This window comes from Bos taurus, chromosome 2 (genome assembly GCF_002263795.3).
Source record: "Bos taurus isolate L1 Dominette 01449 registration number 42190680 breed Hereford chromosome 2, ARS-UCD2.0, whole genome shotgun sequence".
NCBI lineage: Eukaryota > Metazoa > Chordata > Mammalia > Artiodactyla > Bovidae > Bos > Bos taurus.
In genome coordinates this window covers 31,796,178-31,814,943 of record NC_037329.1, presented here as the reverse complement: position 1 = coordinate 31,814,943, position 18,766 = coordinate 31,796,178, and the positions used below count along the sequence as shown (strand labels likewise).

At 36.8% G+C, this 18,766-nt stretch overlaps 1 protein-coding gene across 5 annotated transcripts in view; it reads right to left on the bottom strand.

Annotated features, from left to right (window-relative positions):
- Nucleotides 1-4,297: 4,297 nt before the first annotated feature.
- GRB14 (growth factor receptor bound protein 14) overlaps nucleotides 4,298-18,766 on the bottom strand; it is a 128,920-nt gene continuing 114,451 nt past the window's right edge. For 3 of the 5 annotated variants that reach the window (XM_024999504.2, XM_024999498.2, XM_010801965.4), the window contains exons 8-13: nucleotides 16,103-16,183; nucleotides 9,305-9,421; nucleotides 9,141-9,213; nucleotides 8,909-8,996; nucleotides 6,588-6,681; nucleotides 4,933-5,293 (exon numbers count right to left, since the gene is read on the bottom strand). In XM_024999504.2, coding sequence (XP_024855272.1) covers nucleotides 5,147-5,293; nucleotides 6,588-6,681; nucleotides 8,909-8,996; nucleotides 9,141-9,213; nucleotides 9,305-9,421; nucleotides 16,103-16,183 — 600 coding nt within the window. In that variant the 3' untranslated portion in view covers nucleotides 4,933-5,146. Of the gene's footprint in view, nucleotides 5,294-6,587; nucleotides 6,682-8,908; nucleotides 8,997-9,140; nucleotides 9,214-9,304; nucleotides 9,422-15,080; nucleotides 15,608-16,102; nucleotides 16,184-18,766 lie in introns of those variants that run through there. The other 2 variants (NM_001011681.3, XM_010801964.4) reach the window with 2 other exon arrangements.

The following is an 18,766-nucleotide window of genomic DNA, read 5'->3' as shown; positions in this document are numbered from 1 at the left end:
GAAATGCAAAAAAGCAAAATGGTTGTCTGAGGAGGCCTTACAAATAGCTGTGAAAAGAAGAGAAGCGAAAAGCAAAGGAGAAAAGGAAAGATACATCCTCTTGAATGCAGAGTTCCAAAGAATAGCAAGGAGAGATAAGAAAGCCTTCCTCAGTGATCAATGCAAAGAAATAGAGGAAAACAATAGAATGGAAAAGACTAGAGATCTCTTCAAGAAAATTAGAGATATCAAGGGAATATTTTCTGCAAAGATGGGCTCAATAAAGGAGAGAAATGGTATGGACCTAACAGAAGCAGAAAATATTAAGAGGCGGCAAGAATACACAGACCTGTACAAAAAAGATCTTTATGACCCAGACAACCATGATGATGTGATCACTCACCTAGAGCCAGACATCCTGGAATGTGAAGTCAAGTGGGCCTTAGGAAGCATCACTACGAACAAAACTCATGGAGGTGATGGAATTCCAGTTGAGTTATTTCAAACCCTGAAAGATGATGCAGTGAATGTGCTGCAACTCAATATGCCAGCAAATTTGGAAAACTCAGCAGTGGGCACAGGACTGGAAAAGGTCAGTTTTCATTCCAATCCCAAAGAAAGGCAATGCCAAAGAATGCTCAAGCTACTGAACAACTGCACTCATCTCACATGCTAGGAAAGTAATGCTCAAAATTCTCCAAGCCAGGCTTCAGCAATATGTGAACTGTGAACTTCCAGATGTTCAAGCTGGTTTTAGAAAAGGCAGAGGAACCAGAGATTAAATTGCCAACATCCACTGGATCATCGAAGAGCAAGAGAGCTCCAGAAAAACATCTATTTCTGCTTTATTGACTACAACAAAGCCTTTAACTGTGTGGATCACAATAAACCGTGGGAAATTTTGAAAGAGATGGGAATACCAGACCACCTGAGAAATCTGTATGCAGGTCGGGAAGCAACAGTTAGAACTGGACATGGAACAGACTGGTTCCAAATAGGAAAAGGAGTACATCAAGGCTGTATATTGTCACCCTGCCTATTTAACTTATATGCAGAGTACATCATGGAAAATGCTGGTCTGGATGAAGCACAAGCTGGAATCAAGATTGCTGGGAGAAATATCAATAATCTCAGATATGCAGATGACACCACCCTTATGGCAGAAAGTGAAGAAGAACTAAAGAGCCTCTTGATGAAAATGAAAGAGGAGCATGAAAAACTTGGCTTAAAACTCAACATTCAGAAAACTAAGATCATGGCATCCGGTCTCATTGCTTCATGGCAAATTCATGGGGAAACAGTGTCAGACTTTATTTTTCTGGGCTCCAAAGTCACTGCAGATGGTGACTGCAGCCATGAAATTAAAAGACACTTACTCCTTGGAAGGACAGTTATGACCAACCTAGACAGCACATTAAAAAGCAGAGACATTACTTTGCCAACAAAGGTCTGTCTAATCAAGGCTATGGTTTTTCCAGTGGTCATGTACGGATGTGAGAGTTGTACTATAAAGAAAGCTGAGAGCCGAAGAATCAATGCTTTGGAACTGTGGTGTTGGAACAGACCCTTGAGAGTCCGTTGGACTGCAAGGAGATCCAACCATCCATCCTAAAGGGAATCAGTCCTGAATATTTGTTGGAAGGACTGATGGCAAAGTTGATACTCCAATGCTTTGGCCACCTGATGCGAAGAGCTGATTCATTTGAAAAGACCTGATGCTGGGAAAGATTGAAGGCAGGAAGAGAAGGGGACGACAGATGATGAAATGGTTGTATGGCATCATCAACTCAGTGGACATGAGTTTAAGCTCCGGGAGATGCTGATGGACAGGGAGGCCTGATGTTCTGCAGTACCTGAGGTCACAGAGAGTTAGACACAACTGAGCGACTGAACTGAACTGATGGGACTCGATGCCATGATCTTAGTTTTCTGAATGTTGAGTTTTAAGCCAACTTTTCCACTCTCCTCTTTCACCTTTACCAAGAGACTCTTTAGTTCCTCTTTGCTTTCTGCCATAAGGGTGGTGTCATCTGCATATCTGAGGTTATTGATATTTCTCCCAGCAATCTTGATTCCAGCTTGTGCTTCATTTAGCCTTGTATTTCACATGATGTACTCTGTGTATAAGTTAAATAAGCAGGGTGACAATATACAGCCTTGACATACTCCTTTCCTGATTTTGAACCAGTCTGCTGTCCCATGTCCAGTTCTATTGCTTCTTGACCTCCATACAATTTTCTCAGGAGGCAGGTAAGGTTGACTGGTATTCCCGTCTCTCTAAGAATTTTCCACAGTTTGTTGTGATCCACACAGTCAAATGCTTTAGCATAGTCAATGAAGCAGATGTTTTTCTGGAATTCTCTTGCTTAACTGATGTTGACCACCCTAAAATAGAGCTAAGACAAAAATCTCCAACTCATATATCAGTCAGATCGTATACCATTATATATGTGAAATAAGTAATTATTCTGAATTACTAAACACTCCTAGTAATTTTTATCTTGTCTGACTAGGTCTCCTGAATGTTTCAAAATAAATAATTCTCCCATACAAGAAAAATGAAACAGAACAATGTGGATGTACCAGATCTGCTTTTTTTTTCTTTCTGTCTAGGACTGTATACTAACTCTAACATATGAAAAGCAAAAAAAGAAGAAAACACAGCTAATCTGTCCTAATCCTAATCCAAAAGTGGCGTGATAGCAGCAAGGAGATCAAATCAGTCAGTCCTAAGAAATCAACCCTCAATAGTCATTGGGAGGACTGATGCTAAAGCTGAAATTCCCATACTTTGGCCACTTGATGTTAAGAACTGACTCTCTGGGAAAGATCCTGATGCTGGGAAAGACTGAAGGCAGGAGGAGAAGGGGACAACAGAGGAAGAGATGGTTGGATGACATCCCTGACTTACTGGACATGAGTTTGAGCCAGCTCCAGGAGATGGTAAAGGACAGGGAAGCCTGGTGTGCTAAAGTCCATGGGGTCACAAAGAGTCAGACATGATTTATCAACTGAACAAGCAGAATTTGGCTAAACCAAAATGAAAAATAATCCAAATGTAATTTGTATTTTTCTTGGAAATTCATTTAAATACTGTACGAATTCTGGATGTATCTGACACTCTCAGATTTAATTTCCTATAAGGTATATATACTAATTAACACCTGTTCAAAATTCTTTATCAGAAAGAACCAGAAAGGATAATGTCAACCTTTCCTCAATAATTTTTCTTGGCTCATGCTTTAAGATCAAAGTGAACAATTCTGTACAAAATCTGGGCTCCACAATAATAAATTTAGATAATGAATGAAGTTAGAGACACAATAGCGAAGACAAGCACATGTTGGTCAATTTATGAGAGTCTAGCATTTAAAACAGGACATTCTGATACTGGTCAATTTGACTCTGCTGCAAAACAAGAAAATGCATATCAAGTCAAAACAAAGCATTTTTATAAATCAGAAATAATCCAAGATATCCTACAAGGTTGAAAGGGTCAAGTGTGTTTACCTCTTGCTCTTCTATTTAGAGATCCTGTGTGTCATCCAAGCCTTTGTAAGACACCAGATCTATCTCTTTTTTTGGTGTTTTTAAGATTTGTATTTATTTATTTTTAATTGAAGAATAATTGCTTTACAGAATTTTATTGGTTTCTGCCAAATATCAACATGAATCAGCCATAGGTATATATATATGGAGAGATCAATCTTTGATAACATCAGATTTGTGTTCTAAGTTTTGGTGTTTTAAGAATTAGGTTTGAACTGGCTAAAAGTAAATTGAGTACACTTAAATTCTGTCAATAATTCTTTTCTAGTAACAGCTGATTTTATTAGCATTTTGTGAATATTTTCAGATGCTCTATTACTAAAAATGTATAGCTTTCATTTAAAACTACAGTATGCATTTTTGAAATATTATTCTTAAAAAAATCTTAACTTTCCCACAAAGTTTTACAAGGATCAGAGCAGATGGGCAACATTGTGTATTATGTTAATGTTTTTTTGCTGTTTAACTTCTCATCGTTTTTTAGAACACTGAATACCCTTCTCACAAAAAGTAGGAAGAACAGAGATAGAATCCGAACAAAAGCTTTCTAGAGGGTCTCAGGGAGGTGATAAGGGAGGCTGGTGTCACAGCTTTCCGAAACCTTTGTCTTCCATAGTGATGTTGCCAAGGTAAGAAACTGAAAAGTGGGTATGAAAAGAGAATAGCATGGATTTACCTTTTTGAATCTTAATAGATTTTTACATCTTAGATTTTAATATTTTGATCAGGTTAATGATCTAGCTGTATAAGGATCTAAAGAACCTTCTGAAAGTTACAGCATGGGGCAAATGGGAAACATTAAGGTGAAAATGTTACACTGTCATAAATTTACATGCCATGAGAAAGCATGTGCAAATTATCTAAATCCCCTCTATATTTTGATGATTTTTTTTTTACATTTTGATCATTTTCTTAAAAATAGGTAGTCACAGTCAATCCTTAAATAAATGAAAAAAATGCAATAAATAATGTCACTGATAGGTACAATACCAGTGTAAATATTATGGTATAATTAATAACTTAATATGTAATAAAAGTCATTCTGAAAAATCAATATATTTCAAAATAATTTTAAGCTGTTATTTCAAAATATGATTTGATCTTAAGGTTATAATAAACTCAGAAAATATACAATTCAAAATACTTTTTAGTTTTATTAACAGGTTGCAGGTAGCTTCTTTTAATTGATAACTCAAATTTTTATCATACTTCTTAAGTTATAAAAACAGTAGTATAATTGAAATTCAGTCCACAAATAATTCATTCTAAGCCTCATATTTTTTTCACATATTGTGGTTGAGAATTCTAATGCTGCTATAGTAAATAAGGACAGAAAGATGTCTAAATTATGTATATTTGAAGAAAATATTATAATAATGTAAAATCACACAAGAACACACCAAATCATTTTTTTCTGAGGTTTAATTTTAACTAATGAATTTTTAAATGATGAAGGTAATGTCAATCCAAATCTTGAATTATTTGTAACGTACAAACTATTTTTTGTAATTGTAGGTGAAATAGATTATTTTCACCATGGCAATGCCTTCACCCTTATTTATGGTCTTTTTCTTGAGTTCTTTTTCCTCAACAGTTTAACAAGTCACTTCTGGTTTGGCTAAAGTGCAATCCTAGCACAATAATGTTTCAGCTTGCAAGGAAGAACACCCTTATTGAGCTGATAGAACTCCACCAACTGGATTAGATCCGTAAATCTTGTATGTCCATCATCTAGGGTGTGGAACATCTCACCATCATCTTCCACCTGAAACAGGAAAAACAACAAACCAGTAAGAAGGGAAATAACTACTCAGAAAGTCAATCATGTTCTATTGCACACTGCATCTTTAAATGCCAAAACTGATACATTTATAATACTAAAGGACAGTGAAGAGAAGATTCTGGCACATCCACTTCTTTTTTGTAACTGTACTTGCATTTAAAGGAAATATCATCTGATCCCAAGGTAAGCAGTGTGGCTCTACTTCCTGTATCTTCAATTCTCTTAACGGTCTATAGTTAGAATAGTAGGACCAGTCTGAATCAATATAGTACACAGTGAGAAATCTGCACTATTTAGTGTAAGAGTCAACAAAAGATTTTAGTATGCCTACCCTCAGAAAATAATTTCCACTTCTAATTGCTGTCTACCTAAAGCCTCACTTTGTATATTTAAAAATGAACATCCACCAGAATTTGTATCAGTAAATTGATTCTGGAGCAGTCAGTCAAACATTATGTTAATGGAATGACAGGTTGATTTGGTTTTTTCTTTTCCCTTTGCATTGAGATCTTCGGGCATTAAGCAATTCATAACTTGCCAGGGATGTCACTTACATAATAAAATGCAGTCAGGAAGAAACTTCATTTGGATTGGATAATTTCAGGAAGAGTTCATTTGAAAAAAGAAAACACTAGCAACTTAGCAATTTCATGTTAATACTTTTTGAAAGTAGACTGGATCTCTGTTCCACACTATCTGGTTCTAATACACAGACCACACGCATACATACATGCACGCTTGCACATACACACACACATATGCAGCAGGAGCAAGAACAACAACAACAAAATCTCAAAGCAAGCTGTGCCACCTGGAAGCAGAATTACATTTTTAAAAGGTGTTCAGAATAGTTTAAATAATGATCTCCAGTGCTACAACACCTGCTTACATATCCATAATGATGATTATAAACAAAACTACAAAAAAACATTTTTGGGACAAGAGAGGAGAACGGGCTTTAAAATAATGGTTTTTAAAGAACCACTAGTAGATTTCAGGAGAAAGAATTTTCAGTGGCCTTTTAATAATAAGTGGCATGGGGTCTATACAGTATTACCAAATCATATTTCATGAGAAAAGGGAAATTTAATTTTTACAATTCCTGTATTTCTTATATTAATTCAGACTCATAAAACCATTTCTGCCATACTTAACTCTAGTCAAAGCACAAGCTCCCATATTATATTTAATAAAAGAACCAAAGAAAACTAAAGTCTCCAAAGCTTGTGCATTAAGATCATCTCTAATACACGAATAAGAAATCACAAATACTTACCGGTATAATTTGAAAGTGCTTTATTTTTTGTCCATGACTCATTGACAGTACAAAAGTTTTGGGGTTACTCTGACTATCCCGTACCAAGAAAACTCTAAAGAGAGAGAAGGAATTTCAATGTTTTTCTATATTTATTCATGGATTTCATAGAAATATAGCCTACACCAAATCCAGGAAGTATATTCCTAAATGTAGCTGGAGTTTTCCTTTTACTGCGTATTCAATGATGGGATTATCCAACATGGTAAACAATATGGTATGATATACTCTAATACTATAAAACTATCATTGGAATTAATTTAATTTTAATAGTTTAAATGACAGTCATTTGTCAGATTTTTTTGCTCACAGTAACCAATATAAAGCTATGCTGGCATCAACAATTATTGCCAAGTCCTTTTTCCATTGGGAAGTTGGGTAATCATATGCAACTTTTTGGTACAGAGAATGAATCATTAGCATATTGTTACTTCTGGATCATGTAAAGTCCTGCAGAAAGAAACTTTTTAGAATTAAAAAATTTTAAACCCACTCTTCTATACTGGATCCTTTTTTTTTTTTTTTTTTTGATTCTGATTCCTACTACTACATACAACTAAAACTGAGAAGTGAATATATTCTAAAAATCAATCCTGAAATCATTTATTAAATGTTTGAACAAAATACTTTTAGTAAGAGAAACATCCAAACAACATTTACTTCAACCTTGAAAAAGGTAGCATAAAGTCTCTATAACAGGCTAGAAAAACAAGACGTGTCCTAATGGCCTAAGAAAAATGTGGCCAGGCATGGATTCTTATTAACTGGCAACTCAGTGCATCACCATCTTTGTATTAATTGCTGGCAAACAGACTGGGCGAACAGTTCCCACTGGTGACTCCGATAACTAATCTCACTGTACCTGAGGCAAGAGACAGCCAAAAGTGAGCCATCACAGACGTCTGATAAGATTATCCATTTCATCTGTGCTGTGTGATTCTGACATTCCATCTCTGGGAGATGGGACAAAAGGGAGTTTCCCTGGTCAGTCAAGCTCTAAGCCTCGCCTGATTCCTGATTCCTGAGTGGATCAACACTACCACCTAGCGGACTGCCCGACAGCATCACATCTTTCCAAAAGGAAGACCAAAAACAAGTTTTTACATTAAAAAACGTAAAACATAAGGATATGTCATTCTTTTGGCAGTTATGTCATTCAATTAAAAAAACTGGGCTCAAAAATAAGGAAAATTATAATCCTCCAAAATATTTTGACAATCCTTTGTGATTTATTTCTTTTATTGGTCTTATCAAATAGTAATTCTGCTGATTGTTCAGATTTAAGCTAAAAAGATCTAGTTCCATGTAGAATATATTGAAATCTTTTCTTATTTAGAGCCTACTGAAATGCTGACTTGCTATTAATAATCTTCTACATGAAAACGCATTTTTGTCTAAATGTCTGTATTAAATCACCTTGAAATCTTGCCATCATTTTAATCCAACCCTTGAAGATATAAGATCCCATTACCACTTGTTTAAATTGATGCTGGTTTTATTTCCCATCCAAACCTCAATACAACCTCCTTAATTTGTACTGCATTTAGGAATAAAATTCAGCTAATATTATATTATAGGAAGTATCTATAATATTGAGTAATTTGAGAAGAATAAAATTCTTTAGAACATAAATCTTGCATAGTAAATTTTCTGCTTCTCCTGTGTCTTCTATGGTATCCCAAACTAAAAGATAACATGAGAAGAGTCAAAAAGTACTATTTTCATAGGTTTATATTACTTGAAACTGTTAAAATTTAGAGGAAAGAAATGGGATGTAAACAGAAAAACATGAAATAGTCTAAGTACATAAGAAACAGCTTTTTGCTTTACTTTTATGTTTTACTTTAACACACCCTCCATCAAACTTAAAAAAATGTGCAACATGTAAAATGTGGTTCATGGTTTTGTAAGATGCGGTTTTGTCATGACACAAACAGTACTTTGCCATTGTACTAATCAATTCAAATCAAAATGTTGACACACCAAAATGTGTTCAGTTTTCCCCCATCAATTAATATCTGAGATGCACAGAATGGGAAAATATTAACTATCACTGTTTAAGACCAGAGAATCCTATTCAGCTATCTTCTTTATGGACAAAGACTATGCAACCACAATATAACAGGTATTGTCTAGGTATTGCTAGGATTCAGTGGCAACCATCCTTACAACACAAAGTCACTTCTGTTTTATTGAGCCGAAATCAAAACTCTCTCTGTTGAATAAGCAATTACTGATTATAAGAGAAATCAAAAATCAGTGCTATTCAAAATCTAACTTACCCATCCACTAGACCTTGCTGAATAATCAATCGCTGAGCTTCCTCTCTAGAAATTTTGTGGTGAAACCATGGTTGGGACCGGTGGATAGCTGAAGAAATAACGTGGGGTAATACAAGATTTGTTTGAAATGATCATAGTCCAGTGACATGTACTTTGACCCTGGCCCCTCAGTGACTACATCTAAATGCAACCTTCCCACCCAGCTGGCCACGGCGACTGTGCGCAGACATACCCATGCTTGTGGCAGAGCTCTGTGAGGATGCAGTGGGGCTACCGTGACTGCCCAGGCGTAAACATCCTTTTTTCTGCATAAGGAAGTGGGAGACAAATTTCAACTTTCGGGGTGAAACAAATTCAAATCATAAATATTTTGAAGAACATGAAGCTAATCTGTACCCTCCAAGCTAGTCCTTCTTCAACTGCAACGGAAAGGGCTTCAGTGGGATTTTCTATAACTCTGGTTTTCTGGCCTGAGAAATCCATTGCTACCAGGGAATTCTCTGATATACTTCTCTGGAAAAAAGCACATTTTTTTTTACCTTGAAAATACCTTTGAAGTTACTTTTCAGTCCTTTGCTGACAATATATCTCCATTTTAGGATATGGTTCCAAAGGTAACTAGCAGGAAATTAAAAAGTTAACAATACATATTGATAGGAAATGATGCTATAAAATAATTTAAGTAAGTTACACAGTTATTTGTTAAGGTCACTGAATTAAGAGAGATTATTAGCTTTCAAGGTAAGTATGTCTTTTTCCTAAAGCAACCCTGTATCTTTTTATTCATTTAAGCAGAAAAATACCAATTCACAAAAAAATAATCCTTCATATGGCTAAAAATATCCATCACTTCCAAATTCATCTCTCTATTATGCTTTGAAATTCATCAATGGTTATTTAAATGTTAAATCTACCTACTTATAAAACAGCTTTTATTAAGATTCAAGATACACTAAAGCTATAGCAGATTCACTTACATTACTTCTTTAGAAAGAAACAGTACTCATATTTTATAATAAACCAACAACATGTATTTTAAAAGTTTATCACATCAACTTTCCTCTAACTTAGAAAATGAAGTTTAATGAAATAATTCATATAACTCCATAATATTAAAATTTCTATGATTTAGTATGTGAATGTTTTTTCATCTTATGGGCATAAACATGGCAAAATAAGAGTTGCAAAACTTAGTCTGAATGATGAAAGAACCAATAGAAAAGGAAGACATCTTTAAACATAATTTTAAACAAGTAAGAAAGTCATCTTTGCCAGTTACTTTTTTCATTCATAGTCTCTGATTGTGAAAATAAAACACCCAAAACATGGATCTTATTTTGTTTTTTCTTTGTTTAGGACTCTAATTCACAACCATCTTTCTTTAAAATGTGTCATCTTAAATAACGTATGCTAAAAAAAAAAAAAAACTCGTCAAACTCTCCGATTACAAGTGTCACTCGGTTTACAGGAATAAAACCTCTCCAAAAGACAAAATATCCAAAACCAGCATGTGTATGCATGCTAAGTCACTTCAGTTTGTGACCCTATAGGTTACAGTCTGTTGGATTATCGAAAAAGTGAGTGAGTTCCAGAAAAACATCTATTTCTGCTTTATTGACTATGCCAAAGCCTTTGACTGTGTGGATCACAACAAACTGTGGAAAATTCTGAAAGAGAAAGGAATACCAGACCACCTGACCTGCCTCCTGAGAAATCTTTATGCCAGTCAAGAAGAAACAGTTAGAACTGGACATGGAACAACAGACTGGTATATAATTAGAAAAGGAGTACATCAAGGCTGTATATTGTCATCCTGCTTTTTTAACGTATATGCAGAGGACATCATGAGAAACGCTGGGCTGGATGAAGCACAAGCTGGAATCAAGATTGCTCAGGGAAATATCAATAACCTCAGATAGGCAGATGACACCACCCTTATGGCAGAAAGCAAAGATGAACTAAAGAACCTCATGATGAAAGTGAAAGAAGAGAGTGAAAAAGTTGGCTTAAAACTCAACATTCAGAAAACTAAGATCATGGCATCTGGTCCCATCACTTCATGGCAAACAGACAGGGAAACAATGGAAACAGTGACAGACTTTATTTGGGGGGGCTCCAAAATCACTGCAGATGTGACTGTAGACATGAAATTAAAATATGCTTGCTCCTTGGAAGAAAAGTTATGATGAACCTAGACAGCATATTAAAAAGCAGAGACATTACTTTTCCAACAAAGGTCTGTCTAGTAAAAGCTTTGGTTTTTCCAGTAGCCACGTATGGATGTGAGAGTTGGACTATAAAGAAAGCTGAGCAGCAAAGAATTGATGCTTTTGAACTGTGGTGTTGGAGGAGACTCTTGAGAGTCCCTTGGACTGCAAGGAGATCCAACCAGTCTCGCCTAAAGGAAATCAGTCTGAATATTCATTGGAAGGACTGATGCTAAAGCTGAAACTCCAGTACTTTGGCTACCTGATGTGAAGAACTGACTCTTTGGAAAAGACCCTGATGCTGGGAAAGACTGAAGGCGGGAGGAGAAGGGGACAACAGAGGATGAGATGGTTGGATGGCATCACCGACTCCACTGACATGAGTTTGAATAAGCTCCGGGAGTTGGTGATGTCCATGGGTCGCAAAGAGTCGGACACGACTGAGTGACTGAACTGAACTGAAGTGACATCATGGTCCGCCAGACTCCTCTGTCCATGGGATTCTCCTGGCAAGTATATTGGAGTGGGTTGCCATTTCCTCCCCCAGAGGATCTTCCCTACCCAGGGATCAAATCTATGTCTCTTAAATCTCCTGCATTGGCAGGTGAGTTCTTTACCATAGTGCCAACTAGGAAGCCCATAAACCAGCATGCTGCTGCTGCTGCTAAGTCGTTTCAGTCGTGTCCGACTCTGTGCGACCCCGTAGACGGCAGCCCACCAGGCTCCCCCGTCCCTGGGATTCTCCAGGCAAGAATACTCAAGTGGATTGCCATTTCCTTCTCCAATGCATGAAAGTGAAAAGTGAAAGTGAAGTCTCTAAGTCGTGTCCGACTCCTAGCGACCCCATGGACTGCAGTCCACCAGGCTCCTCCGTCCATGGGATTTTCCAGGCAAGAGTACTGAAGTGGGGTGCCATTGCCTTCTCTGATAAACCAGCATGGGCAATGTTTAATAAGCTTTCCCCACTGGTCATTAATAGAAGAGCAACACACAAAAAATGGGCTTCCAGATGGAGCCAGCGCTAAAGAATCCGCCTGCCAATCCAGGAGACAAAAGAGATGCAGTTCAATTCTTGGGTCAGGAAGATCCCCCAAAGGAAATGGCAAACCGCGTTGGTATTCCTGCCTGGAAAATTCCATGGACAGAGAAGCCTGACGGGCTACAGTCCATGGGGTTGCAAAGAACTAAACACAACTTGAGTGTGTGCACACACACACACACACAACACAAAAAAAGTTTTCATGGTAAAGGATGAGCCAATATACACCTGGAGACTCCTGGCTTAAGGCCATTTTGCCTCTCTCTCCACATGGTTTCTTCCATATCCTGCTTCGTCTAACAGACTCTAGTCAAATGTCTGCTTGAAACAAAACCTGGTTCATACAAGAATGGGATGGGGGGATCATTTATCTCTGCGTTACACATCCCACTTTGTTAGCATTTATTGTTTCCTCTCGAAACCTTGCTGTAGTGGTCCACAATCTTATTATGGTTCCTCTTTATTTGTGGAGATCTGGCGTGCAATCTTTCATTTGTTACAGGAGTTTTTGCAACTGACAGCTGCTCTTTCCAGACAGATGCTGTCTCTGTAATCTCTATTTGCTGTCACACCTTACTTTGCCCTTCTCACCCCATGATCTTCTCTGCTGGGTCATGGACCAGTCAGATATACTTTTGCTTTGCCAACATTAATGAAAAGCTTCCACCTGCCCAAGCCACAGAGTAACTAATCTCAATCATAATGATAGCTTTATCCTTATAATATCTCTGCCTTCACATGCCAAGATGGCCTCTGTAATCACAAGACTCTGATAACATAAAAATACTGTTAGGAAAGAAAAATAAACATAAGCAGTTGTTCTTAATTCGCTTCTCATTTTTTCCCCTATAGTATGACAGGCTGAAATGTAAAACAAGATCCCATGTTCCATAATTACCTGACCTTAAGTAGGGAGTCTACAATACAAATAAGTATTTTCATTTGCTACGTTAACTATGCTAGGGGAACACACAGAAATAGAGCAAATGTTTTCTACTGAATGGCAGGTGGTAGATGAAAAATTAATAGTTTACCTTTGGTGGACAAAGAAATGGAAGTGAAGCAAAACCTGACTTGAACTAAAAGGTCATTTTCAGCTCAATTTCTTTCACATAGGAAAGCGACATTGTTAACATTCAGAATCAGTGTATTTCTCAACTATTTGTCCCTTTTCCTAGCTCTTCCATGGGGTGGATAAACAGGGCAAGCCCCAAAAATAAAAGTCCATGATTTTAATAGCATGCCTCTCTTTAAGAAAGAAGGAGCCTGAGTACACCCTCCATTATCCAGATCAACCTTGAGATCAGATCCAAACACTTTTGAGTGAGGCTGGGGCATGAAATGTTTTTCAGGCAGCTTAGCTAAGCAGCAACTAGTTAACTACTCAGTCTCTGCCACTCCAGGGCTTTCCTGGTGGCTCAGATGGTAAATAATCTGCCTGCAATGTAGGAGACCCAGGTTCAATCCCTGGGTCAGAAAGATCCCCTGGAGAAGGGAATGGCAACCTACTCCGGTATTCTTGCCTGGAGAATTCAATGGACAGACAAGCCTGGCGCGTTACAGTCCGTGGGATTGCAAAGAGTCAGACACGACTGAGCAAGTGACTTTCACATAAACATGCAGTGCAGGCCATAGTAAGAGGGCACAGAATTTCCTCAGATAGTGTCTGACACTCACCTCTCATCAGTGTCATACAGAGCCACAGGACATCAGAGGTATAATCATTTCTACAGATCACACAACCACCCTCCCTTATTTTATACTGCAGGACAGCAGTGACTCAACCAAAGTCATACTCTTGGTAAAAACAGTGACAGGCCCTATCTAAGGTTCTTTTCTGTACCACGGGATGGGAGGTACAGGGAAGAAAATGCAATTTGGAATGTCTAGCTCAAGGTCAAATATGAGAAACAATACATAAGAACTTCAGTTGATTTGCTTCTCCCATCCCCTCATTCTGGCCAGGGTCTAACTAATAGATGTTCCTTTAAATGAATTCTGTTTTTTGTCCTAAAAATAGGCCAAATATCTGCTTCTTGAAATATCTGCTGATGATTCTCCTTCCAAAGCCTGATGGGGTAGCTACTGTGTGCTGTATATAGTTAAGATATTCATTATGGTATGATAATTTTTTCTCATTTCCCTTCTCAAAATGAATCCCTGGAGAAGAGGACAACATTGTCCCTTAAAACTATAACTAAAGTAGGCAAAGTTTTTCCTGCTGTTCCTTGAACGTGCTGCCTTGATGAAAACCCAGAGGCAGGTGAGGTCACTGACTCTCTCATCTAGAAACTATCCTGGGATTCTGTATACATATCAAAGTAAACACAAATGCCTCCCCAATCTTTTAAGTTTCCTTCCTGAAAATTAAGAAGAGTAGAGGTGCCATTTTGTCTGATGTCAACTGCCATACAGGACTAGGTCCTTGTCCGCATCACAGAGATTCAAACCTCTTGTCCTTGAACTCCTGTTTACAGCCAAATTCAAGACTCAAGGAGTGTCTTTTCTTATACAAGGTGTTGAACAAATACAGCTACATTAACTGAACCGTCATAGATTTACTGATCAACAGTAGGATCAGTTTCAATGGAAAGAAGCAAGAATAATACTATACTTGTATATTAATGACAATGATGAGACTGGAAAGGACTTATTTTATAGCTTTTTTCCCCTATGATTAAGAGGATACTAAATAATAATTGCCTCCAAATCATGGCTGCTATTAACATGCTCATCCTAATAACTTTAGACTCTGAAAGAAATTTAGAAGGATTTAGAAAAGGATTAAGATAATAAAATTCATTATTCATATATACATGAATTAAAAGATTAGGGTAAGCTGACAAATTATAAAAATTCTCACCTTAAAGCTACTGCTTTTATAAAAATTCATTACATTCCTTACTTCCTTATTTTAGAGCTAAAAAGTAATAGATATAAAAATGAAAAGTTACTCTTCCTTAACTTAAAGCACCATAACTACAGAATTGGAATTCTTTTTCCATATTAGTCTATCAGGATACATAATCGACATTATTTCATGCCTCGTTCCTAGAACTGAGTGTTTTATCTGCTATGTTACCATGTGCGAAAATGCACCTCCCTTGGTCACAGCCATGAAAAGCATGTTTTAACCTAAGTGTAAATGCAGCATGTTAGCCGATTGGTCACACAAGCTCATACGTCCAAATTTCCAATATATTCACCAGTAAAGAGCACAAGCAAAAACAGCAGAACATAAACTTTAAGTTCAAAAATAAATTTCTTGTTAATGCACAGGAAATTAAAATTAGGTCCCAAAGACGGGGAAAGATGTATCTGTGTATAAATATCCAAGTGCCATTTAGGATAAACTTGTGAAGCGGTGCTAGTCTTAATGTAATGCACAACCAATATTTTGGCTTGCATCTTTTGGGTTTCCTGGAGAGCGGTATGTTTTTCAAGGACCTGAAACTTTAAAAATATTATTGTTAGAAAATCAGAATGCAAAATAAGTCACAGGCTATGATAATCCCAGAATTAATATTTAAATAAATAAACCTACAATCAAATCAATAATTAAGAAATATCTACACTCTCAAGGACAGTGTTCTATAAAATATCTTTTTAAAATCTAAACTTCAATGTAATGACACACAATGACTCTCATAATTCTTTCAAATATTTAAAATTTTTCTTTAACATAAAACATTATTTTATGTTTTATTATGTTTTATTATGACTACTTAATGTATGCCCCACTATTTGATTTTATCACATAGGTTGCACTCATATAAGATCCAAAAGTAAATAGTTTAATATAACATGGTAAGAAGCTGTCCAAAAGTTACTTTACTTGACCAAAAAAAAAGGAAATGTATTATAAAGTACATTTATAATGTAACGTGATTGCAAATTAATGTAATGTAAATATAAAATAAAATGTAGGTTCAAAAACTTGGTCCTTACCATGGGAGATATACTCTGAGAACTGTAGCCACTTCTGCCTTGATACGGATGCATGTAATTCTGGTACAGCTGCATGCCATACTGCAGAATAAATAAATAAAAACACAGTCCCACCACTTTTACCACATATGTAACTTATGAAAATAAATACTCTCATTCATTATACATCAATATAAAAAATGAAAATTACAAGCTTTCATTAAAATACATAAGTAAAGCAACCAAAATTTTGAAAGATAAAATTTTACGTTCTAAATAGGACAGTTTAAAAGAGTGGTTTTTATTGGGACCCACACTTAAGTTCTAGCTTACAATACAAAGATCTGGAATTGACATTCCTACTCATTATTCTTGTGTCAATAGCACCAAAACTATGTGGAGTGGTATATCACCTAGTGATAAGGTAGCTCACTTGGGAAGTCTTCCTGAGTTTATGGTACCAAGACTCTGAGAATCTGACACACATCCTAAGCAGAACTGGGTAAAACTTACCATAACCCTTCAATGACAAATTTACCATAACTCTTCAATGACTGATTGATGAATTACACTGTCTTTTGTAATCCATAAACTTGATCCTATTTTGAAGATTCCTGGCACTGTACCATCCTCTGGTAACAACACTCTTAGGCCATTGTTTAATTTTTGAGTTTAAATTCTGGGAATCAAAATGGTGGGGCATCAGGCTGATTTCAGACAAAGGGTCATGGCATACAATGTAAAGAGCAGTAGATAACTACACAGTCTTTACTTTCATGAGGTAGCATCATAAGAACCAGACTGCCAGGCTACGATAAGAAAGTGGGTCTGGATTATAATTGGATTATTAGTTTGAGAAACACTAAGAATGTCAACTGCCATGGCCAAACAAACATCTTGCAGGAGCCCCCATCTGAAACTGGAAGATAACCCCCTTAGATTTAAGTTACTCCCTTAAAAAAAAAAAAAAGGAAGGAAGAAACCAATGGAACAGATAGGCTTGTCTTTTTTTCTGCTACCCTCTATAATTCTCTCCATTTCATGGAGCCATTATGAACTTAAAAGTAGGTCCTATATAAAAGACTTTGAAAAGACCATGGAAAACAATATTAGCCTTAAGATGAATTCCATTTAAACATTCCAACAGAGCTATTTCTCTACTAAAAACTGTTTTCTTGAAAGCAATTCCAGCAATGTGGATATATTTGGTAATTAGGCAGAAAGTCAGAGGGGGGCGAGGGAAGTCACTGTTTTCAAGATTTTGCTTTTAATATGACTACAAACCCAGAGTCATTTAAAATTCTCTGTGTTGACTTCTTTATCCAATTATTTCCCAAATTCTAAAAGTTATTTTTTAATTTAAGGTTTGATTGACATTAATAGGATCTAATGAAATTTATTTTAAATCAACTCTAAGCATACAATGACTTTAAGAAGAAAGAGGAGCTTAATTTCTAGTCAAGTTCATTTTGAAGAATATATAATAGACTCCAACCAACACTTTCACAAGTACGTGCTGCCTGGACACCTTTTATTCACCTGAAGTGAAAAGTCTGTCATCTACTAATAAAACTGTTTCCTTCAAAGATGTTCTGTCCCCAATACCCCTGGCTTTAGGAAGTTGCTTCTGTGCTGCTGAAAGTCTTTAGTAGGCAGTTAACTCTGATCAAGGGGTAGGGCATGGATCACCTTAATATTTCCCTGTCCTATGGAGGTTAAGGCACCAAAATATGTTAAAGAGTTCTAACTGAAGGAAAGGGGAAAAAGACACCATGTACTTGGGACAGTCTACATGAACAAATCTCCCCTTTTCTAAGTCTCTGATTTTTTTCTGATTCTATATGGAAATGGAATTTCTTCAAAGAGAATGGAAGTATTTCTGTTTGTTGCTACATGAAGAGTTTACATGTATATATGAAAAAGAAAGGAAAATAAAGCAAGAGGCCAAAATTCTTGGGGGAGACTATATCTAATAAACAGCATATAATGGAAACAAGAAGGGTACTTCTGGTTGAGCCAACATAACATAGACTAGTCTTCCCCTCCTCCTTGCTGTTAACTGTGGAAATAACACAATAGACAACCAAAGGAGATGATCAAAAGCTACCTCTAACCCTAGGTGAGCCCAGCTGCACCAGCCATGGGGATCAATCAAATCAGCACCTCACTGACAACAAGCTGCCAGTCCCCTATTAGACAGTCTCAAATGTGTCTGTACTGGCAGGCCCAGGCTTCCTGTAACTGATTATTTTTCAATGTAAAACAGATCATATCACTTGCCCATTTGATTCCATGGTGGTTTCTCATTGGTTCCATGCTAAAGGATTTCACTGATGCTGCCCTGTATTTCCAGCCTCATCTGGAAAAGCCTTGCCATAATTGAAACAAACAGGGAACATGGATGTGGTAGCAGAATAATGGGCCATATATGTCCACATCCTGGAACCTGTGAATATAATACATCAGGCTAACTGTGTGGGTGTTAAGTCGCTCAGTCGTGTCTGACTCTTTGCGACCCCATGGACTGTACCCCACCAGGCTCTTCTGTCCATGGAATTCTCCAAGCAAGGATACTTGAGTGGGTTGCTAGGCTAGCTGGCAAAGGGGAAATAAGGTTGCAGATACGATTAAGGGTGTTGATCAGCTGACTTTGGAATGACATGATTGCCTTAGATGATCCTGGTA